The following is a 23716-nucleotide window of genomic DNA, read 5'->3' as shown; positions in this document are numbered from 1 at the left end:
CTGAGGGGCGGGGACCTGTGTTTGACTGGCTGACGGAGACGGGGGATGGCGGGGGCGGAGGCCCCCTCCAGGCCGTGCTGGGGCTGTAGCGCTGGAGGCCCGGAGGGGAGGGGAGAGTGACCATGGGTTCTGAGTGACAGGCGGCGAAGAGAGGAGCCAATATATATAAGGAAGGCTCCCGAGCGCGCAGGTTTCAGTAGCGGCTCAGAGCGCAAGCTGGAAACACGAGGCCAAGAGCCGCAGCTCGAACCGCCTCAGTGCGCTGTACCCGGGCACTAGCCCGCTTGCAGCCCCAGGATTAGCCCGAGGACACGTCCTCAGTCCGGCCACCGCCCAGCCGCCCTCACCTGGATTACCTACCGCCGCAGCTGGAGCAGAGCTAGCGAGAAGGCGAAGCGGGAGGAAAGCCCCAGAACAGCCTGGCTTCTCAGGGACCCCTCTGGCGGATAGACGCGCGGGAAAGCGGCGTCCCAAACGAAGCCAGCTACAGGGCGGGCGCGGGGAGAGAGCGACGCTCCAGGGGATGGCAGCCGCGTCCCGTAGCGCCTTTAGCTGGGCGCTACTGCTGCTGGTGACACTTTGGCAGCAGGTAACGTCCCGCGCCCCCTCCACCCCCTCCCGCCGCTCCCTGAGCCTGAGCCCTGGGCGTCTGCCGAGCTGACCGCTCCCCTTCTTCCTTCCCTCGGTCTCTGTGCAATAGCGCGCAGCCGGCTCCGGAGTCTTCCAGCTGCAGCTGCAGGAGTTTGCCAACGAGCGCGGCGTACTGGCTAGCGGGCGGCCGTGCGAACCCGGCTGCAGGACCTTCTTCCGCGTCTGCCTTAAGCACTTCCAGGCGGTCGTCTCGCCCGGGCCCTGCACCTTTGGCAGCGTCTCGACGCCTGTGTTGGGCACCAACTCCTTCGCCGTCGGGGACGATAGTAGCGGCGGGGGACGCAACCCTCTTCAACTCCCTTTCAATTTCACCTGGCCGGTGAGCACAGCCTGGGAGCATTGGGAGGTCACGAAAGACGTGAAGGGGGCTCCCTGGGCCCAAAGCCCTCTCCCCAGATTTCCTCGCTTCCAACTAAACAAAACAAAAAACAAATGACGCTCTCTTTTGATACTTTCTTCCGACTCTCTCCTGGGACCTCATCCTCAGGAAAGCTCTCACCAGGCTCCCTCTTCCCAGTTCTAAGGCCTCTCTTCTCCCAACTCTTGGGATGATTTTTATTACCTACTACCCCGGCGCGTTTCCCACCTTCGAATGACTTGCTAACATACCCCTATCTCCTAACCCTTGTCCCACTCGGGGTTCTCCTCTCATATTCCCTGGTCGCGCGATGCGGCGCGCAGACACGTTATGTTGACCCGGGAGCCGTAACTGTATCCTGCAATTAGATTAATTAAACCCGCTGCCGCAAGGCACCCCCATCTCCCCCCTTGCTCATCTCACGCTCTGTCTTCCCCCGCCCCCTCCTTTGGCCTCCAGGGTACCTTCTCACTCATCATCGAAGCTTGGCACGCGCCAGGAGACGACCTGAGGCCAGGTGAGTAGCTCGCTCTGCCGCCACAGGGGGGCGACACAGCGCAGCGCCGAAAGAGTTAACCTGTAAAAGGCGGGGGAAGTGCGGGTGGAGGTGGGGTGGGGGGGGCAGGACGCTAAGCTCAGCCTGGAACTGCGCCCCGCGCTGGATGCTCGGATTCCGCCCGCTGCCTGGACTCCGAGCACAATTGCGTTTCCTGCGGGTTATTTTTGGCGTGGGAACGCGGGGAGCACGGCGGTGAGAAAGGCCGAAGCTGCCAGCGCCGCTGACGGGCCCCTTCCTGTATTTTACACCTTTTGCGAATTCCGCTCCTTTGGAAAGGGAATAATGGCTTTGGGATGTTGTTCTGACACAGAGGAAAAGGATATTTCAGCAGCACAACAATTCTCACTTTGAAAAGGAAAAAGAAAAGCATTACCCATCTCTGAGGACAGAACCCTTGAATGGACACCAGAGGACCCCTTGCTCACAGTGTCCTTCCAGCCTGGCTTTCTTTTCTTTTTCCTTTTTCTTTCTTTTTTTTTTTTTTTTTCCTTCCTCATTTTGACCTCTTTTCCTCTTTCTTGGTCTGTCTGCCTCCAGAACACTGGGATATCTTAACACCCTTCTATTGTCCCTTTTTTGAATGGTATCAGGCATTCAGCGCCCACCCGCGCGCGCGTGTGTGTGTGTGTGTGTGTGCGCGCGCGCACACACACACACACACACACACACACACACCTAGAAGCTAAGCAGTGGGTCGCTTGGGTTCCTCTGGCCTGTGCTTGCTGGCAGGTGGGGATCATCTGGACTGTTGGTTTGATCCAGCAGTTGCTGGCACTCTCAGGGACTGGCTGCCCTTCCTTGACCTAGCCCTCTGCCCCTTCAGAGGCCTTGCCACCAGACGCGCTTATCAGCAAGATCGCCATCCAGGGCTCCCTAGCTGTGGGCAAGAACTGGTTATTGGACGAGCAGACCAGCCCTCCCACGAGGCTGCGCTACTCTTACCGGGTCATCTGCAGTGACAACTACTATGGGGACAGCTGCTCACGCCTGTGCAAGAAGCGTAATGACCACTTCGGCCACTACGTGTGCCAGCCAGATGGCAGCCTGTCCTGCCTACCCGGCTGGACTGGGGAGTACTGCGAACAGCGTAAGCAGCCAAGCTCCTGTCTACCTGATGTGTGTGTGGGGGGGGGGTGGGGGGGGGTCCCTGGAGCAAACACAGTGGCCTCTCTCCGGCCACAGCCTACCTCCCTCACTGAGCAGGTCTGGGCTGCCCACTAGCTGGGCCTCAGGAACAGGTGGGGATGCTTAGGACAGGTGTGGACTCTGACCTCTCTCTTCTTAGTGCTCCTCCCCATCTTGCCAGAGTCCAAATGACCCTGTTACTGCATTCCATCCAGCTTGGATTCTCCTTCCCTGTGCCACTGTTTCCCTTTATGCCCCCATGGCTCCTCTGGGAGGCCAGGAGTGGGAAGTGAGCCCAGTAGAGCTGGGGGGCAGCCCCAGGGCCAGGAGAGGGAGAGTCGGGCTTCAGAGTCCTTGGAATTCCACCCTCACCCAGCTCTGTTTTCTTTCCTCAGCTGTCTGTCTTTCTGGCTGTCATGAACAGAATGGTTACTGCAGCAAGCCAGCAGAATGCATGTGAGTAGGAGACAGGAAGTAGTGAGGAGGGAACTGTCTCCTGGCCAAGCCCTCACCTCATGGTCAGCTTTTCTTTTTGCTCAACAGCTGCCGCCCAGGCTGGCAGGGACGCCTGTGCAACGAGTGCATCCCCCACAATGGCTGTCGCCATGGCACCTGCAGCATCCCCTGGCAATGCACCTGTGATGAGGGCTGGGGGGGCCTATTCTGTGACCAAGGTGAGTCAGGGCAAAGAGAGATGCAGAGGGCATGAGAGAGATGGGCACGGGGTGGGAACCAGAAGTGTCACAATTCTTACATGGCCACCACTGACTTGGCTTTCCCAGTATTCTTTAAGGAGTTTGGGACTTTTAAGGATCCTGACAATTGGCCTAGAATGAGATTGTGGGTCCTTCTTGCTCAGGTGCTGGGGAGGCAGGGTGGCTGGTGAAGCCCAGAGGATGACAAATTGGCAGCCTGGAAGTTGCACTCAAATTCCAGCAAGGCCAAGGAGGAGGGATGCTGGGCTTAGTTCCTCTTTCTACCTTGTAGTTACCTATTAACCCCCTAAGTGTTTGCTTACCTGCCAGCCCTGTTTGAGCAGCTCTCCCTCAAACAGCTGTCTGGTGGGGTGTGCCCACCAGCTGCCCCGAGGCTGTGGGTGAGCTGCGCCTCTGGGCGGAGTGACATCTAACCGACTTCTTGCTGTGGGCAGAAACAGCCTCCCTTGTTCTTCCCCATTTGCACTTGCCAGGCAGCTGCCTGAGCCCACAGTCAAGTTCTGGGTTGGGGAGGGCGGCTGGTCACTCTTCTGGCTGTACAGGAGTCTGCCAGCCCCAACCGTGGGGGGGTGGGGAGGGAGCCTCTTCTCCTTCATCCTGGTAGCCAGCTGCAGCATGTGTCTCCCATTTTCAGGGTCAAATAGGGTGGCTGCTGCCATGGAGACACCAGCACCAGGCTTGGGAGGGATGGGCGGGGGCTTGCCAGGATAGAAAGAACTTGTCTAGGCTCTGACTTGCTGGCAATGAGGGGCTTGGAATTCAGCCCCTGTATTCTGTGTGTGTGTGTGTGTGTGTGTGTGTGTGTTGCTTTCTCCCTCCTCTCCCCTACCCCAAACACACATACACACCTGGTTCCTGCCCATTCTCTTTCCTCTTCCCACATTTGCTCCCAGGTGACACGGTCATATACTCATCATATGTAAACATAGCCCTTACAGTCTCTATATTTGCTCTACATTTGCTTCCTCCCTGTCCTTCTCAAATAAGAAAACAAACACTTATATTTCAAAATACTCTCGTAACACATTTCCCTTTTTAAAATACCTGGCTGCTACTTACAGTGGCGTTGGCCCCTCTCTACCATTTCTACCTGTTAAAATTTTATCCCTCCTTCCGGGTGAATCTCAGCTGCCCCTCCTCCCTGAAACCTTTTCTGACTTCCCCCTCAACATGTGGCCTTGCCGTCCACTCCTCCTCCTTCTCTTCATTCTTCCCTGGTGGCCAGTGGTTGTAAGCTTCCTAGCAGGCAATTGTCCCATCTGTGGTTTTTTTCAACTTTGGCTGCTTGGACCAGTCAGATGTGGTTCAAGGTGCCTTGATGTACATGACTGGAGGAGGAGGGAGGGTAGTTGGGTCAGGACAACTTTGAGTTGAAGCCTCTGGGCCAAACACCGACAGTGAACCTGCACTACATGGAGCCTGGAGGTAGGGAGCATTCTACAGCCCTCCTCAGCTGGCTGGTTCCTGCCTCCACAGATCTCAATTACTGCACCCACCACTCTCCATGCAAGAACGGGGCAACGTGCTCCAACAGTGGGCAGCGGAGCTACACCTGCACCTGTCGCCCAGGCTACACTGGCGTGGACTGTGAACTGGAGCTCAGCGAGTGTGATAGCAACCCTTGTCGCAATGGAGGCAGCTGTAAGGTGAGCCTCAGGCTGGCGGTGATCTGGCCAGGCAGTGGCCAGGCATGCCTACCCCAGGCGGCCAGTGGACGTGCAGCCATGGGCAGACGTTGTGGGCAGGTGGGGTCTAGCGCCTAGCATCCTTACCCCCCCAGGGTCTGACTTTTGCCCCTTTTTGGTCTCTCTCCAGGACCAGGAGGATGGCTACCGCTGCCTGTGTCCCCCGGGCTACTATGGCTTGCACTGTGAACACAGCACTTTGAGCTGTGCAGACTCACCCTGCTTCAATGGGGGCTCTTGCCGGGAGCGCAACCAGGGGGCCAGCTATGCCTGTGAATGCCCCCCCAACTTCATGGGCTCCAACTGTGAGAAGAAGGTGGACAGGTGTACCAGCAACCCATGTGCCAATGGTGAGTCTTATTGCCTTGCTAACCTAGTGGGCCAGTCTTAGGACTAAGAGCGCCTTCTGGTGAGGGAGGGTCAAGAGAGGAGCGATGCCGGGTCTGTCCCTCTAGGCAGGCTGAGATGGTCCCAACCTGCTCTGGACAGTGAAGAGCCTATGTAATCATCTGGGTGGCTTTGGAAGAGGAGCAGGTGGGCAGTGGGTGCAAACTTTAGGAGGAAGAGTGATGGGTACCCTGCTTCACTTCTTATCCTCACATCAGAGCCCTCTCCTGGCTCTGGGTGGCCTCTGGCCCTCCCCAGGAAGTCCTGGGCTCGGGAGAGGGACATGTGAGATCTTGTGTCCCTTCTAGAGGGAGGCTGGCACAGTCAGGGCCCTACTATTGAAGGTGTCACCTTGCCCCGTGGCCATTTGGAACCTGGCATGGCACAAGACATCTGAAATGCTCAGCATCTTGGGGCACCTGGCTGGCTCAGTCAGTAGAGCACGCAACTCTTGGCGGTGATCTGGCCAAGTTTGATCTGAGTTTGAGCCCCGTGTTGGGTGTCGAGATTACTTAAAAATCAAATCTTAAAAAATTTTAAAAATAAAATCTTCAGCATCTTTTAGGGGCGCAAGTCATGCTGGTTATCTTTGTCTCCTTGGCCTCCTGGTGACCTTCCGTGAGGCAGGCAGATAGCTCCACGCAGGAGAGAAGCCTCAGGAGTTGGAGACGAGTCGGAAGGGCTGAGATGAAGTCTGTTCTCTAGCTAATCACTGTGTTAATTCTATTAACTGATAATACGTTTATTTGAGCATTGACTATATAGTAGGCATGTGCGCCTCCCTTCATGCGTCATTCTACCTAGCCCTCAGAGATCTCCTATGGAGGGGATAGCATTACACTTTAATTTAACAAGTGAGGAAACTGAGGCTTAGAATAAGGCAAAGCAACAGGTGCCAGGTTCCCTTCAGCTTGAGGGAGACAGCTGAGATTCAACCCCAAGCATACCTGTTCGATTCTACTGTGAAGCTCTGTAAGATGCCAGTAGTTTTTATACATGAGCTCACTGAGGCATACAGAGCCAGAGGCACCCTCAAGCCCAGGTCTCCTGACCCTTGGTACAGTGCTCTCTGTAGTGGGATCTGGGGTAGGGCACTTACCCACTGTACCAGGGGGGGTTCCAAGGTGATTGCTGACTTGTGCCCCATATATACCCACAGGGGGCCAGTGCGTGAACCGTGGTCCGAACCGCATGTGCCGCTGCCGTCCTGGATTCACAGGCCTCCACTGTGAACTCCCCATCAGCGACTGTGCCCGCAGCCCTTGTGCCCACGGCGGCACTTGCCATGATCTAGAGAATGGGCTCATGTGCACCTGCCCTGCTGGTTTCTCTGGCCGGCGCTGCGAGGTGCCTATTCCTGGTGACGCCTGTGTCTCAGGACCCTGCTTCAATGGGGCCACCTGCTACCCTGGCCTCTCCCAGGACAGCTTCATCTGCAACTGTCCCTATGGCTTTGTGGGCAGCCGCTGCGAGTTCCCTATGAGCATGCCACCCAGCTTCCCCTGGGTGGCTGTCTCTCTGGGCGTGGGACTGGTGGTGGTGCTGGTGTTGCTGGGCATGGTGGCAGTGGCAGTGCGGCAGCTGCGACTTCGGCGGCCTGATGATGGTGGCAGGGAGGCCATGAACAACTTGTCAGACTTCCAGAAGGACAACCTGATCCCTGCAGCCCAGCTCAAGAACACAAACCAGAAGAAGGAGCTGGAAGTGGACTGTGGCCTGGACAAGTCCAACTGTGGCAAACAACAGAACCACACACTGGACTATAATCTGGCCCCGGGGCCTCTGGGGCGAGGGACCATGGCGGGGAAGTATCCCCACAGTGATAAGAGCTTAGGGGAGAAGGCGCCACTGAGGTTACACAGGTGAGCAGCGCCTGGAGGCCCAGGGCCTGGCCACAGAGCCCTGCATGGTACTCCCTGGGCTCCCCAGGGCAGGCAGAAGGCTGGCACCAGGCCTCTGACTGCTTTTAAAACAAACAGGGAGTTTTGCTACTGACAGAAAGCTCCTCCAACAAGATTTCTGCCAGGGGTCCTTCATGCCTCTTCCTCATGCATTCATTCATCCATTCATTCACAAATGTCAAATGTCCACACTGTGTCTCTTCTGACTTCCATCTTTCCATTGCATGGCTTGCCTGTAGAGGCAGTGCTGGCTTTTTTTCAGGCCTGAGACCTTGGTAAGGTTGGGGGTCTTGTGGCTCTCATAAGGGGCTGTTCCTAACTGCTCCCCCAGGCTAGCATTGGGCATCCTTGGTCCCTGTGTCCTCTCAGAGCCACCCCTGCCAGGGCCCTTTGGCTCTCCATCATCCAAGTTAGCGCTCCATCTGCCCCCCCCCATCCCTCTCCCATCCCTCCCTCACCGGCCTGTCTTGTGTTCCCTCAGTGAAAAGCCAGAGTGTCGGATATCAGCGATATGCTCCCCCAGGGAATCCATGTACCAGTCTGTGTGTTTGATATCAGAAGAGAGGAACGAATGTGTCATTGCCACAGAGGTGAGTGCTGGGCTCGCCTTCCCTTCCAGCGTGTCCCCACCTGCCATTTGGGGATGGGAAAGAGGCCTGGTTACTTTCAACCCCCGGGTGGGTCAGAACCCCTCCTTGGCAGGCCAGGTTCAGTGGCTCTTGGGTCCCGGCTGGCCTCGTTGCCACAGAGGGTGTGAAACAGGAGCTGGGCCTACCTCCTCTTGCTATGTTAGTGCTGGGCTGGGCAACCACGGCACCTGGCCAGCTCCCCGGCACTGCTTTCAAGCAGTTGGTGAGAGTGTGCCCTACCTGCCCCTTCTTGCTGCTTCCTCCACCGGCCCACCTCACGAACACAGGCTCCCAGGCAGTGCATGTATCAGGGCAGAAGTCTGGGAAGGGCTGCCCCACCTTCTTCTCTTTACCCCAGCTGGCTGAGTGGCTTCTCTCAGGGAGGCCCAGGGTAGCCTTGGAGGCAGTGCCAGTGCTCCAGGGTAACCTACCTCCCCGCTTTCCACATGATCCCCAGGTATAAGGCAGGAGCCTTCCCAGGACATCCCAGCTTTGCCCCAGCAGCTGGATCTTCCTTCTGCATTGTTTACATTGCATCCTGGATGGGACATTTCTTAATATGCAACGTGCTGCTCTCAGGAGGAAGAGGGAATGGCATGACCTGGACAGACTGTGAACTTGCCAAGAGATGCAGTACCCTTCCACGCGTTGGGGTGTCTGTCTGGCATCAGCTTGGCGGCCGTGCCAGCCAGGGGAACAGAGAGGAGAGGTGCCACTGGGACCTGCCCTGCCAGCTGTGGCCTTCAGAGGGCTCCTCTGGGGATCTGGCCTCTGTTCCAGAGGGAGAGGCTGTGGTCCCCTGGGGCCTGGAGCTGCTGTGGCCTCCACTGGCATCTGTGTTTCCAAAAGTGCCTTTGGCCCAGGCTCCATGGTGACAGCTGGGTCCAAATCAGAGAGGAGAGAGGAGGCCAGTATGGGCAGGGCCATCTGTGGGCCAGGATACCACCAGGTACGGCTCTTGGCAGGAGTTGCCCTGCAGGTGAGGTGAGCGCCTGAAGCGGGAGGAGCACTTTCTGCCCCGTGCCTGCAACCACTGCATGTGGGCCTTGCTCATAACTCCGCTCCAGCTTCTCCCTGGCCAGGGCCCTCTGGGAAGGGCTGTTGGTAAGACTCATTTGGCTTCCACAGCCTCCGGCCTTGCGTGCCTCTGGGTTCCTGTGAGCAGACAGGTGGAGGGCATGCCCCATCTGTCAGCCAGGGACACCAGGCCCAACTGGGGAGCTCAGGGCAGTGATGCTGGAAATTCTAGCGAGGGAGAAGTGAGGTGCTGTTGCCGCCTAGGCCCTTTCGTCCCTCAAACCATTCCTACAGCCTTGAGCCTACACCCACTACTGCCCCCAGACCGCCCTTGAAGCCGATCTTCAGAAATCAATAATATGAGTTTTTATTTTGTTTTTTTTGTAGTTTATTTTGGAGTCTAGTATTTCGATAATTTAAGAATCAGAAGCACTGACCTTTCTACATTTTATAACATTATTTTGTATATAATGTGTATTTATAATATGGAACAGACGTGTACAGGAGTTTATTACTTCTTGGGTCCTGTCTTTGTGATGGCAGAGTGGGAATCCTCTCTCTATCCTGACTCCCCTTCTCATATTGCTGCTGGCCGCCCTGCCAGAACCCCCAGGACCTGTGCATGCACTTGGGCTTGGCCTGGCGGGCTCCTTCCAAGTCCTTGCAGAGCCCCATCTCACCATCCAGTCCCAGGCCTATGCCAGCCTTCCCCGCCTGCTGGCTTTCCCCCTGTGCTTCCACCATAACTTGAGGGATATGCCCCCTGACCTGAATTATCCTCCTTTCTTTCCTTAAGCCTGAAAGTTGTGGGGCTCCCTAGTCAGCCTGGGAGATACAGTAATTTGGGGAAATTCCTGTTTTCCCCTTTTCAAAAGGATTCACTTATTGGACAATGGGGTCTCTGAACCATAATGACATCTGGGTCCTTTCTCCTGCCACTGTAGGGTTTTAGATGGACTGGCACCTACATATTCTTTTCTCAGTCCAGTAGGGCACTGGTCTTGGTGGGGAGGGCCTTACCTTAGGTCTGCACTCCTTGCAGCTGGGCAAGGGTGCTGAGTCTGGACACCTGGTCTGCCCAGAGCTGCAGGAATTTATTGAAGACTGCAGGGAGAGGAGGAGGAGGTAGCCTTCCCTGGGACCAGGTTTCTCTGGCTGAGGCACTAATGAGCGAGTTTCAGTCTCTACTTCATGTCTGTCTTCCTCTAAGGTGCAGGATGGTCCTAGGGGTGGTCCCTAGGGGGCCACAGTCCTCTCTCTACAGGCACAGGCATACGGCATGGAGAATAAATGACGAAAAAATTGAGCTACTGGCAAAAAGCCAAGCAGATGCTCCCAGCTCAGCCTGTCCACAGTAAAGCAACATAGGCCTACCAGATGCTCCCCATGGAGTCCAAGTGTGTGCAGTGCCCTCTTGCAGTGGGCTCTCGACCTCCCTGACCTGGGAGCTTATGCCAGAGACCTGGGAGCAAGGGACCTCAGCTCACCCACACTCACCCACACGCTCCAAGCCTCACTCTTGCTCCCTGTTCCCCTCATTGCACACACAGGGTATCAAACAGGAAAGCATTCAGGGAACCGTTCCCACAGCCTGAGCCGGCAGCAGGGGGAAGAACAACACGACCTCACTCTTCCTGCCCAAAATGAAACAGGAAAGCAGCTCCCGGGCCCTGGGGGCTGGGGAAACTGGGCTGGGACACAAGGCAGATGACGAGGCTCCCATGTGGGGGACAGGTAGGACACCCGCGAGCCTGCACGTCCACACAGCCAGGCTGTGCTGAGCTTCACCAGCAGTCAGCCCCTCTGAGAAGAGCCTTGGAGGGTAGCTGACTAGCCAGACCCACTCATTGGCTCTGATACCCTAGCCAGGGAGCCGGAAGAGCCCACCACATAGGCTTTCTGGGGAAAAAGGGGATCTAAGAACAGGTTCGGATTCAGCAGCTCCAACCTGTATCCCCACTTCTAGTGACATAGAAGAAGCAGGGCCAAGCAGCTGGGGTGTGAACAGGCCACAGCAGAAGCCCTCCTATCCCTAGCCTGGAGGTCACGCCCTGAGGGTCCAGCCCCTTCTCATAGGTAACCCAAGACTTTCCTGATGGAGTCTTCAGGTATACAGGAGAGGTCCCAGGCTTGACAGAAACAAAGCCAAACAGAGCACTGGGAAATGCTCTCCATGGTTTAGCAAATGCCCGTTTCATTCGCCTGAGTATTTCATAAGAGAAATCAGAGTTCAGCGGTTCCTTAACAGGCTGGAGGCAGCGCCCAGCTCAAAGGCTAATCTGGCCCCATGGTGACCTCCAGCTCTGGGACAGCTGCTTTTCCAGGGCCCACTGGCTCCTAACCACCTGCATCTCTCTGTGGGGAGATGAGTCAGTAAGAGGCTGTGACCGGAGGAATGCCTTTATCCTACTTGTTAAACCAGGGCCCCCTCCCCTGCCTTAGCACCAAGGTCAGACTGGTTAAGGGGTAGGAAAAAAGGACAGTGTTTCCTATCCGCCCCCTCCATCCTAGGTTAGATAAGGCCATCACACTCAGGCAGTAATGGATGGATGCTACATCTCTGATGGGGACCCACACACAAGGCTCTCCTGTCCTTGCATCTCTCCCAGCCCTTCCTAAGCAGGATCGGCGAACCCAGCCCTCCGTCCCACGTGGCCTGCCGCATTCCGGGAAGGGGATGGAAGTGATTCACTCAGGGAACTGTGACTGTCCCTTCCCGGGGAGAGGATGCGACTTCCGCGGGTGGCCGCGCCCAGGGCGCACGGTTCGGCCCCTTGGCCCAGCCGTATCCCGGCAGACCCGGAGCCCCGCGCGGCGGAAAATGCAGGTGCGGCGCTCTCGCTGTGTCGGCACTCCACCTGCCGCAGCCGCCGCCGCCGCCGGGCGCCCCGGAGGTCCCGCAGCTCCCCGCCCCCCGCGCTCTTTGTTACAGCCCGACTTCCTGTTTGCTGCCTCCCGACCCCGGCTCACTTCCCGGGCCGGGAAGCTGCCGAAGGCCGCGAGTTTCTCGGAGACGCCCCCACCCGCTAGTCTCCACCTCCTGCCTCCCCTAATCCCGCCCCCGGCCTGGGAGCCCACGCGGGGCCGGGGCCGCGGCAAGCGGGTGTCGCCGGCGGGCCAGCGGGCCGGACTGCCGGGTCCCCGCTGCCCGGCACCAGAGGGCGCTGCGCGGCCGGCGGGGCTGCGCACGGTTGGGGGCCGCAGTCTCTCGCCGGGGGTCCGGGGTCAGCCCTTCTCAGCCCTGGGGCCCGACGAGACTAGCCGGGGGACGGGGCGGCGGCCACGAGTTCAGTTTTTGTCTCTGTGGCTCAGAGCTCTCTACAGGCCCCCACCCCGAGGGAGTAAACTGAAGAGAGCTCAGCGCAAGCCTCCCGGAAATACGCCTCAGGGTATCCAGAGAAGCGAGATTCTTTCGCATACAGACAGCCCGCCCCCCCCCCCCCCCCCCCCCCCCCCCAGTCCTCAGCCCTGGAAAGGGAGCCGGGTCTGAGTTGGGAGACTGAAGCTCCTTTGCAGCAACACTTCTCATTGCCAGGTGACCTGGGACACAAGTCCATCTATTTCTGCATTCCTTCCACACTGATCGAGCACCTTTTATACGCCAGTCATTGGCAATAAAACATGGTCTCTGCCCAAGGAGGCTAACCATCCAGTTAATTATCTCTAACCTCTCAGGGGATGCTAATACCTCTTGCACATTACTATGAGGTTGGAATGAGTTGGTGTATGAAAATATTCGTCAGCAATGAGTTCCCCAATGGTGGTTAATCCTTCTCAAGCTTATGCCAACAAACGATTTTCTGGAGCTTCTACTCTCCCAGCCCATAGGATGGGTGGTGGGCTAGAAAGGAGCTTGGAGGCTGGCTGGATAGTCCCAGCAGTAGCCTTAGGATCAAGGAGGTGACTGAGATCCCAGGTTGTCTCCACCATTGTTTCCTGACGTGCCCCTGTCTTCAAGGAACACTACTTGTTTAGGTCAGCCTCTGATGTGGGAATAGGGGAAAGGGGACCCTGGCTCCGGGAAGGGATGGCAGGACCCCAAGTCCTCAATAGTCCTCTTTCCCTTGGAGATCTGTCACAAGTGTCTTTTGCCACCTTTTCCCTGGCCTCTGGGGCACTGTACCCTTCTAACACTCAGGCCAAGAGTGGGCTCAGCCTGTTCCCTTCATGCCCAAAGACCCTCTGAGTCCACAATGCAGGATCCAAAAAGACAGTCAAAGCTACGGCAGACACAAGGTAACTAGCACCTCCAGAGTCTGGATTTAGCCACAAGTCAGCTCTGGGCAGGAGCCTGTCCTATGTCATGGCACCCCCTGCAGGGCAGAGCCAAAGCCCTGCCAGGCATGGCCAGCCTGTCTGTCTCTACTCTTCCTGCTTCCTTGCTCAGTTTGGAGGCAAAGCAAGCCATGGGCATTAGCACTGCCCGTGCCACTTGGCTTGTCCAAGAATTGCTGTCCTTTGCCCACCCTGGCAAACATCAGGCCAGGCCCATCATCTTAGGCCCAGTCTGTTCGGTATCCTCTCCACCAGTGACTCCATTCACTCTGTGCTTCCTCCTCTATCTAAAAGTTTCTAGAATCTCCTTCCCATTTGCAATAGGCTCATGGGGGATGGTGTCCCAGCTGCTCCCATTTAAGGGGCTTTACTTTCTTGGCTCTCTGTGGGCCTGAGTCATATACTTCTCCACATAGATTGTTTTTCTAGATTCTCTTAAGCCAGGTCTTACCTCACTGTAGCATTTCTGCGGGGTCTGACATTCGGCTCTGGTCCCATGGGCCTCCTCAGCATCCCTGCCACTCCACTGACATGCTCCTCATTGCCGTTCTCCTCAGCCCTGCATCCAGCCACTTCCTGCTGCCACAAAAGGCACCTTCCTCACTCCTCAGAATCAGGAAAGAGTCTCAGCCATCCCAGCCCTCTGCTGGAGCCCTGGCCCCTCCCCTTCCAGGTGGTCTACGCCGGAGGTCTGAGGTCTGAGTAATTGGAACGCTGGCCACACCAGGGTGCCCTATCAGCACCTATCCTCCCTCCTTAGAAGCTAGAAGTGGAGCCAGGTTTTCCCACTATCCCATGCACCCTTCTGTCAGGACACAGGAAGGGAGAATCCTTCCAGTCCCTGCTTTTGTAGACAGGGAACCAAGTAAGCTTCCCCCCTTGGCCCTGGATCCAGCCGGCATAACCAGCGCAACAGCTGTCTTTTCTCCCTCACCTGAGGCAGACTGTATTGGGGGATTCAGCCATTCTTCTTCCCATCCTTTTGCCAGTGTTGACAGGACCTATGTCCTTGCACATGGGCCAAGGAAGTGAGGACACGCTTATCTCCCAGAAGTCTGTGGGAGGTGTAGCCCCTCATAGATTGTGCATTATTTATTTTATTCATTAAATTTTTAAAATTTTTTTAATGTTTATTTTTGAGAGAGACAGAAAGAGAGAGAGCTTGAGTGGGGGAGGAGCAGAAAGAGAGGGAGATACAGAATCCGAAGCAGGCTCCAGGCTCTGAGCTGTCAGCGTGGAGCCCAATGTGGGGCTCGAGACCACAAACCATGAGATCATGACCTAAGCCGAAGTCGGATGCTTAACCGACTGAGCCACCCAGGTGCCCCCATTTATCTTTTAAAGTTTATTTTGAGAGAGAGAGTGTGGGTGCATGTGTGCATGCACCAGCAGGGGAGAGACAAAGAGAAAGGGAGAGAGAATCCCAAGTAGGCCCTGTGCTGTCATTGCAGAGCCCGATGCAGGGCTCCAACCCATGAGCTGTGAGATCATGACCTAAGCCCAAAACCAAGAGTCGAATGCTTAACCAGCTGAGCCACCCAGGTGCCCCTCATTTATTTTAGCATCCCTCCCCTCCAAGCATGCACAGAAAATCTCTCAGCTCAAGCAACCGTTCTATTAATAATGGGCTTGGGGCAGACTGTCACCCGTCCTGCCTTTTAAAAACACTCCTTTAGCACCCTATTTGCTAGAACACTCTGTGAATTGTATGGCAAGACCGGAGGGTGAGATAACCGGAGGCTTCCTCCATTGAATCAATAACAATACCATGACCACTTTCCTGACCTACTCAATTCTTCTGACCTGTGTCAGACTCGAGAGGTAGAGTGAAGAAAAACAAACCCTTCCTGTGCTTTTCATCTATTCTCAATACTCTGCTATGACCATACTTCACTTCTGACACCAGACCTGTGGGTTTTCCACATACCCAGCAATTCTGCCACCCCAGCCGGACATGCGGCAATTTAACTTAGTCCTGACACCATCTGCCTAGTGACGGCATCAGCCCCTCAAGACTGCCTCCACCTCAGATGCCAGTGAAAAGTCCAGGTTACTTGTGCTTCTAACCACTATAGATAGGGTAGAGGTTCCCACAGCTCCCTCCTTAGGTTTGATTAAGTTGCTGGAGTGGATCACAGAACTCAGATTACTAAATTACTGGCTTATTATAAGCGGATATAACTGAAGAGCAGCCAGAAGGAAGAGACCCATAGGGCAAGGTATGCGGGAAGGGGCCCAGAGCTTTCAGGTCCTCTTTCAGGGGGCCATCCTTCTAGCACCCCCGTGAATTTAACAACCCAGAAGCTGACCACACCCCTGTCCTTTGGGGTTTTTATGGAGGCTTCATTACATAGGTGTGGTTGATTGAATCATTGGTTGATCAAATCATTGGCCACAGGTGACTGAACTCAATCTCTAGCCCTTCTCTCCCTTACCCAGAGGATGGAAGTTGGGGCTGAGAGTTCCAACCCTCTAATTACATGGCTGGTTTCCCTGGCAACCAGCCCTTTCCCCCCCCCCCCCCTTAGGGACTTCCCAAAAGTCCCCCCCCACACACAAATAAACTAAACTCAGGTGTGGTTGATATGAGCTTGTTTATCACCTTTCTCACTCTTATCACTGAGGAAATTCCAAGGCTTTTAGAAGCTCTGTGCCAGGAACAGGATGAAGACCAAATATATATTTCTTGTTATAAATCACAATAGTAGACTATGGCTCTATCCTGAATAAAATGGAAAGTGTATAGTTTGTAGTAAAAATAAGGAGCCAGGTGCTGGCTGAGGTGTTCTTTCTCTCTCTCTCTCTCTCTCTTTCTCTCTCTCTCATGTTTATTTTTGAGAGAGAGACAGAGTGAGAGGGAGACACAGAATCTGCAGGAGGCTCCAGGTTCCGAGCTGTCAGCACAGAGCTGGATGTGGGGCTGGAACTCACAAACTGCGAAAACATGACCTGAGCCAGTCAGATGCTTAACCGACTGAACCACCCAGGTTCCCCTGAGGTTTTATTTCTTTCAATCCTCATCAGAACCTACAAGGTGGATACTATTATTCCTCATTTCACAGTTGAGAAAACTGAGAACGAGAGACAGTGAGCCTGATGGTAAATGATGGAGTTGGGCTCAAATCTGGGCAAGCTGGGTTTAGAGCCCATGTCTAGGAAGCGTTTTCATCCCTTGAGGATCAGCAGCTTTATCAAGTAACCTCATCGGTTAGCATAATAAATTAGTATGATTTCCCCCAGCTTCCAAACACATCCTTCCCTTGTTTCAGATGATTGTGTCCAATGATACCAGAAGTTGATTGCAGTGACTGGAAGAAGTGAGTAGGAACAGATTATAAGGAAATGAGAAGTGATTGCCTGAAGGGGAACAATAAGGAAAAATTAAGTTGGGAAAGGACGAAAAAAGGAAGCCATCATGGGTGCCTCATGTGCAAATCATGTGCCACTCTTCGAGGTGGAGGTGATCCTCTCATGAGCTGGTACTTCTGTGGGTATGACATCTGCAGCCCCTTCCTGAGGGGATTTTCAGAACAAAGTGGGGATGGCTGCTTGCAGATGTTACAGAGGCACTGCTGAGTGGGATGATTTACTGCCTGGGAGTGTCCCACTGGAAGGGAAGGAGACACGTGTTGGCAAGGATAAGTGAGGAATGGAAACAGGCAAGACTTGTTCCCAGGAAGGTGGCCAAGACCCCTGGGCCAACTTTTGTGGGGATTCCTATTTTGAGAGGTCAAGGTTGAACCTGTGTCTTGCAAGATTCCTCCTCCTCTGAACCCCAGGCTGCCCTGGCCTTTTCAAAGTAAAAGCTCCACTTCTTCTACCTACTTTTATGGAGAACCTTCCATGAGCCAGTCCTGTGTGGGTCCCCTGGGGGCTTAAAAGATGAAGTCTGCTTTCAGGGAGCTCTCAGGTTCTCAGAAAGCAGGATATGCAAAGCTTACCAGCAAGGAGGCTCTGGGGTGGGACTGCCTGCCTTTAGATCTAGGCTCCACAACTTGCCTTGCTGTGGCATCACCACGAGTGGGTTACCTAACTTCCCTATGCTCAGTTTGCTCATCTGTGAAATGATACTTCCCTCACAAAGTGGGGGAGAAGTTTGTAATTAGAACGGATGTAAAGCATTTAGCGAACTACCTAGCTCATGGTAAGCATTCAATAAATGATTTCTGTTATAGGCATGAGGTCGAGGGGACCGATAAACAGAAGCGAGGTAAGAGGGTGTGGAAGCACAGAGGAAGGGCCTAACTTTCCTGGAGCAAGTGGTTCTTACTGATGACCTCACCAGCCGGCTTTGTTCCGTTGGGAGGAGGTCTGATCTTGAAAATGTTCCCCAGGTAATTCCAATATACTCTCTGCCTCTTAGCCCCCAGAAAACCTTACCTACCCTTTAAACTTTTATTATTAAAAATTACATTTCATAAGCCTTGAAAAACAAAGAATCACCTGCAACACATCCATCACTAGTATATGATGCCCCCCTCTTTTTCCTCATGTATCTTGTTATTGTTTTAATAGTTTTAATCATAGTGCATGTGATGGTTATTATGCATTTTTGCCTGACTATGTAGTCCTAGGCATTTTTACTACATTGTTTTCCTAGTGGATTTTTTTTTTAACTAGGCTTCACACCCAGCACGGAGCCCAATGTGGGGCTTGAACTCACAACCGTGAGAACTGACTGAGTCACTCAGGTGCCCCTCATAATGCATTTTTATTTTGACTTTTTCTTTTCTAAATAGAAGTGGTTTATGTTCTCTTAGACAATCCCAGACCATCTGAATTGGCATAAAAAAGAAAGTGCAAATCTCATGTAGTGTAATCACTGAACTTTTTATGTGTTCTTCTGGATTTTTTTCTATGCAAATACACACTATAGACTTTTTAAGTTTAAAACAGTTATGTTATTTTATAACTTGTTTTTTCCCTGAATTATACATCACAGATAGGTTCCCATGTCAATAAGTATAGGCATACATCTGTTTTAATGACCACAGAGCTTTATTTTTATGTCTATATGAAATTTATTTAATCATCTATTGCTACATATTTAAGTTATTCTCTTTGTGTGTAGTTCTCCACCACGCGGAGTAATCCCATAAGTTACTTAAATGTTTAGCTATTTTGGGATATTTAGGTAGTTTCTCTTCTTTTGTTTTGCTATAATAAATAACAATGCATTGAAAAATCTTTAGGCATATGACTTTTCCCATATTTTGAATAATTTCCTGGAGTGGAAGTATTGGGTCAAAGGCCAGGGACATTTTGACTTTTGATTTGTATCACTAAGTTGCTGTTTCAAAGCACTGTTTGTGCAAATTTAGATGCTTCCAGGAATATGTTGGTACCAGTTTCCTGCCTCCTATCCCACTACTGAAAGGTGGTAGAGGAGGTGGGGATATTCTTCTTAAGAAGCTAGTAGCAAAGGAGGCGGCCATATGGACTAAAGGGGACAGGATGGGGGGTACAGAAGAGGGGAGAGTGAACATGGAGAACGGAGGGAAAGAAATGACCAGAAACAACCATTTTGCCTGTATTTTTTTTCCAATTGGAAAAGTAATTCATGCTCCTTGTAAGAGACAAAACCCAAACAAACAAACAACAGCTACCACCACCAACAAACTTTTTCATAAACATTTACATTTAATATTGCAAGTTCTTCTCTGGTGACAGGCTCTGTTAACAGTTTAGGTATATGCTTCCAGATTACTTCTTTTACAAATATTAATGTGTAACTTATTTTGCTTTTACAGAACTAGCTTCATACTCTACACACTGAAGTGCAACTTAGACACTTTTGTGTGTATCTTATACACTTTTGGAATGACTACTTTACGTGTGCAGGTGATTTTTAGTTTAAACATCTAATTAGAATATAATGAGAAGCAATATTGCCCATTTCGCCTTCCAGAGGGCTCACCCTGGACCTCATTAGCAGTTTCCCGGAGGCTGTTCTGCAGTGCGTGTGTGGGAAGGGGGGGGGGGGCAGGTCTGCTGCTGCCTCTGTTCCCCCTTTCCAGCCAGAGACATCCCCAGGGGCAGCCTTTTGCCCCTGCTGAGAGGGCTCAACCCAGACAGCCTGCAGACCCTCCCTGGGTCAGGAGGCCAACAGCCAAGAGAGAAGGCCGGTAGCTGCTCACCGTCGTCTGGGAGCGTCAATTTGGCTGCGTTGCCTGCCGCTTACAGAAGGTCCTGGAACTTCTGTGCCTAAGGATGAACCCAATCATTGTTGCAAAAGTTTCAGGTCTGAGCAGAACTAAACTTCTCGCCTCAGGGCAGAGAAGGACAGAGGCCTGTCTTTATGGCCTCTCTCCACAGGTCTGGACACCACCACCAAAGTGATATAGGTGGTTGCAAGTGCTCCACCCCAAGCCTACCTGGGCCCAGAGGGTTCCACAACTGGCCCTGGGCGTACCCCTCACGTGAGGCGCGCAAGTTCCCGGCGCCCGGCCTGACTCAGCCTTGCAGCTTCTGCAGAACCACTTGCCAGCCCCGTGACTCAGTTTCTCCATTTGCTCACGCGGGCCAACCGCGTGAGGCACCTGTGTGGAATGCAGAAGGTGTCTCCAACTGCTTCTCTAGAGTACGTGACGTGCTCCCAGGCGGAGGAGCCCCAGAGACGTGCGCTTACGCCTCCCATAGAGCTCCTGCGGGACATGCCCTGCACAGGCCCTGGTAATGAGTCCGTGCTAACTGGGGGCAGTGACCCGACCAAGTGCACCCGCAGGGATGCTGAGGCGACGCCCACCTGTGACCCGCCGGTCCTGGTTGCTGAGGGGCCCAGCATGGAGGGGCTGCCGGAGAGACGACCAGTGCCCGCGTCGGTGCCCACTGCCCGCCGCCTGACGCAATCCGAGGTGCCCTTGCTGCATGCCGGAGCTGGGAAAACCTCCCCCGCGGTTGCATCACTCCTGCCAGATTTGCTACAGAGGTGGAACCGAGCCAATCAGCGGTCGAGCTGGGTCTGGGGCAGGTCCCTCAGTTACCCACTCAGAGGGCGGCGCGGTTAACCGGGAAGCAAAACACGAAGGTGATTGGTCAAAAGGGGACTTGCCCCGCCCCAATCACCGCGACAGCTGGCGCGGTGGGCGGGGGCCCTCCTGGCCGGAGGGTTTAAAAGGCGCCTCCGAAGGGGCCGCGCAGCTGGAGCGACCAAGCGGTGCCAGGCCAGGTGTGCGCGTCCGTTGGTCCTTCCGTGCCCGCGCCGGAGACCAGCCCCGGAGGCCGCCGGGCTCGTCCCTGTGCCCGGCACCATGAAGCAGGAGTCCACAGCCCAGAACACCCCTCCCGCCTCGCCGCCCACTTCGTCACCGGTGCAGCACCCCCGGGATGACGGTGACCCCCAAGCTCTGTGGATTTTCGGGTACGGCTCTCTCGTGTGGAGGCCCGACTTCGCCTACAGTGACAGCCGTGTGGGTTTCGTGCGCGGCTATAGCCGCCGCTTCTGGCAGGGAGACACCTTCCATCGGGGCAGCGACAAGATGGTGAGCATCTGACTATGCTCAAGGGAATGCAGGAGTTGGGGGCAGGGTAGTGGGCACCAGTGCCCTGGGGTTCTCTGGGCAGCCGGTGCCTCCGTGCTGGTGGAGGAAGTGTATAAACCTGTGCTTGGGCTTTGTGGCTTAAATTTTGGTGCCCAGTAGATCACTGTGATGGCTGGAATCTGTGATCCTGTGGATCACAATGTTGATGAATGTTTCTGATTTATCAGTTTGGGCCACTGCCATGTGTCTGTTTCTCCTGTAGTCATGCATCACTCTCTCCACTTTCCCCTGGATGCGTGGGGTTCTCTGAGGCCTGGGCCAGCAGTGTTAATAAGGGTTTCCTTTAGTACCAGTGGCAGAGCTGATTCCTAACTTATCTTTTTCAAAATCTTTCCTTTCTCCTCAGCCTGGCCGTGTGGTGACCCTACTTGAAGATCATGAGGTAAGTGTCCAAGTCAAGAGAGAGACCCCACAGGGCCTAGCATGGAGGGTCTAAGAGAGCTTATGTGTCCTTGGCTGCAGGCTAGATTAGGTGCCACACTGGCTGAGGGGAAGGGTGGTCTAGCTCAGTGCTTTTCATAAGAACCCTCTGAGGACCTTGTTAAAATGCAGATTTCAATTTAAATGGACCAGGGTGAGGCCTTAAATTCCTCACATTCGACTTAAGTGTACAGATGATACCGCTGGTTCTCAAGCCACACTCTGAGTAGGAATCCTCTTCTGCCTTGAGGGCAGACCACCTTGTCAGCCCTTGTTAACAAAGGGAGAATGAGCTTGATGTATTGCTACTAGATGACTCATCAGTCCTCTGCCCACTTGCCTTATAGAGCGCAGACCTGAGGTGGGACCAGCCAGGAGCTGTTTTGACTGACCCCGGTGTCCGTGTTTCCTCCTAGGGCTGCACTTGGGGTGTGGCATACCAGGTTCAAGGTGAGCAGGTGAGCGAGGCCCTGAAGTACCTGAACGTGCGGGAGGCAGTGCTTGGTGGCTATGATACCAAGGAAGTCACCTTCTACCCCCAAGATAACCCTGACCAACCACTCAAGGCATTGGCTTATGTGGCCACCCCACAAAATCCTGGTTACCTGGGCCCTGCGCCTGAAGAGGCCATTGCAACTCAGATCCTGGCCTGTCGCGGCTTCTCTGGTCACAACCTCGAGTACTTGCTACGCCTGGCAGACTTCATGCAGCTCTGTGGGCCCCAGGCACAGGATGAACACCTGGCAGCCATCGTGGACGCTGTGGGCACCATGCTGCCCTGTTTCTGCCCCACTGAGCAGGCTTTGGCACTGGTCTGAGGGGTTGAGCCCCTACAGGGAGTGCCCACGTAGACATGGGGCCACATCCCTACTCCTGTGGGACACAGTGGACTTGATACAGCTGGAGGTCACCGAGAGGACTTGGTGGGTGGCTGGGAGCTTCTCTCCCTAAGCCCCTGCCTATCCCAGCAGTCTCCAGTTCTCCTGCCTGACACTGACTTACTACTTGAAACTATTTATTGCACCATGTTGGTGTAGTGGGCAGGGTGGGGGGCCTGCCCTGGACATAGGGGCCCTGCTGAGCGGTGCCTGACTAGATTCCCCCCAGTGCTGCTGCTAACCCCATACCACCCAGGCCACTGGCTCCCCATCCCCAGACCAACTGTTCCTAGCCCTGGAAATATACCACCTGTGAAAAGTCCCAGCCTGCTGGTAAGGGACAGGAGGGATTGAAGAGAAGGGGGCCTTACAACAACTGAGGCACCTGCGGGTCTTGCTCTTCCTCTTCCTCCCACATTCCTAGGGCAGAACTGGATCTGGAGCCCAGGCACAGTTGCCTGGGCCTCTTTTAGCCATCTGGCTTTGTTTCCCTGTCCCTCTGTTTTCTTGTCTGTTGAGGCCTATAGCTCCTCACTAAAGGCCTGGTACCTTCTCAGTCTGACCGATACTGTTATCCATAAACTGATCCCTTATTATCTGTGTTGTGCTGCATTGTGGTTCTTTCTTCAGATGGGACATTGGGGCAAGTAAGACGGTAAAGCCCTGGAAGGCTCATGAGAGGGGCAGGGGCTCCCTCTTTGTCTCCATCCCTCTCTTCCAGGTAGCTGAGCAGGCAGGACCAGCAGCCAGGGCACAGCACTCTCACGGGCACCATTCACAACTAAGTGTCGTGCAGAATTCAGCCCATGTGGCTCTACTCGGCAGTCCTGTAGGCAGTGTTCCTCCCACAGACCTGGTGCCCTGCTCCTGCTCTCAGCTGCCCCAAATAGGCCAGCAGGCTTGGAGGAGTCACACCAGGTCTTCCTCTAGCTGCTGCCTCTTCGTGACAGCATGACTGGTCCCCTGGCTTCCTGCTAAAGGAGCATGTGGGTTAGAGTAGGGTGGTGATGACTTGAGTAGTGCTGATAGCAGAGAACTCTGGCCTCGAGGACCTACGTGGCCCTGTGATTTTGAGATCAAAATTGTGTTTACTGTTGTCTTCTGGGACTGTGGTGTGATCTGTGCTTTCTCTGTTAACTTGGCCTGCCAGGAGTCTTGCTCACAATGGAATGAGTTGCCAGGGTGCCCTCTTGGCTGCTACTTGTTCCCTCTCTGTGTGCCCCTGGCTGCTCCTCCCCACCCTGATCCGCAGGTGCAAATCCCAGCCCCAGGGTCTCAGAATGAAGTCTCAGTGGGCTCAGCTTCTAGTCCTGGGCCTGCAGAATGGGTATAGGGCCCAGGTGACCACCTTCTTGCAGCAGAAGAGCCTGCTTGCACCCCAGCCTCACTGGCCTAGTGACATCCAAAAAACTCTTCAGTCCCCTGAGCATCAGTTTACATTGGGATGCTATGTGGTATGTTTTGCTGCTGCTGCTGTTATGGCTGGTGCCCTGGATTGGTCTGGGTGTCCCCAGAGGGGTCAGCTCTGACCAAGTTGGGCAGCTGTTGTGCCCGGTGTGTTGGTGGCCTCATGT

General features: G+C 54.4%; 2 protein-coding genes and 1 long non-coding RNA gene across 3 annotated transcripts; 2 read left to right on the top strand and 1 right to left on the bottom strand.

The window, feature by feature from the left end:
- Positions 1–194: 194 nt before the first annotated feature.
- Positions 195–9542, top strand: DLL4 (delta like canonical Notch ligand 4). Its single transcript, XM_045449997.1, has 11 exons — positions 195–589; positions 701–970; positions 1469–1526; positions 2392–2655; positions 3089–3149; positions 3237–3367; positions 4886–5055; positions 5225–5444; positions 6641–7343; positions 7864–7972; positions 8469–9542. The coding sequence occupies exons 1-11, from the start codon at positions 524–526 to the stop codon at positions 8472–8474; spliced, it is 2058 nt and encodes a 685-aa protein (XP_045305953.1). The 5' UTR covers positions 195–523; the 3' UTR covers positions 8475–9542.
- Positions 9543–18820: 9278 nt separating this feature from the next.
- Positions 18821–20203, bottom strand: LOC123583140. Its single transcript, XR_006704750.1, has 2 exons — positions 19678–20203; positions 18821–19507 (listed from the first exon to the last, which is right to left on the bottom strand). It is a non-coding gene; the product is annotated as an uncharacterized LOC123583140 (long non-coding RNA).
- A 205-nt stretch (positions 20204–20408) lies between these two features.
- Positions 20409–22738, top strand: CHAC1 (ChaC glutathione specific gamma-glutamylcyclotransferase 1). Its single transcript, XM_045449996.1, has 3 exons — positions 20409–20784; positions 21191–21226; positions 21681–22738. The coding sequence occupies exons 1-3, from the start codon at positions 20554–20556 to the stop codon at positions 22080–22082; spliced, it is 669 nt and encodes a 222-aa protein (XP_045305952.1). The 5' UTR covers positions 20409–20553; the 3' UTR covers positions 22083–22738.
- The last annotated feature ends 978 nt before the right edge of the window (positions 22739–23716 follow it).

The sequence above is a fragment of the Leopardus geoffroyi genome, chromosome B3 (genome assembly GCF_018350155.1).
Source record: "Leopardus geoffroyi isolate Oge1 chromosome B3, O.geoffroyi_Oge1_pat1.0, whole genome shotgun sequence".
In the NCBI taxonomy this organism is placed as follows: domain Eukaryota; kingdom Metazoa; phylum Chordata; class Mammalia; order Carnivora; family Felidae; genus Leopardus; species Leopardus geoffroyi.
Note: the sequence above shows the minus strand (reverse complement) of the source record. Positions and strands in the feature narration are given on the sequence as shown.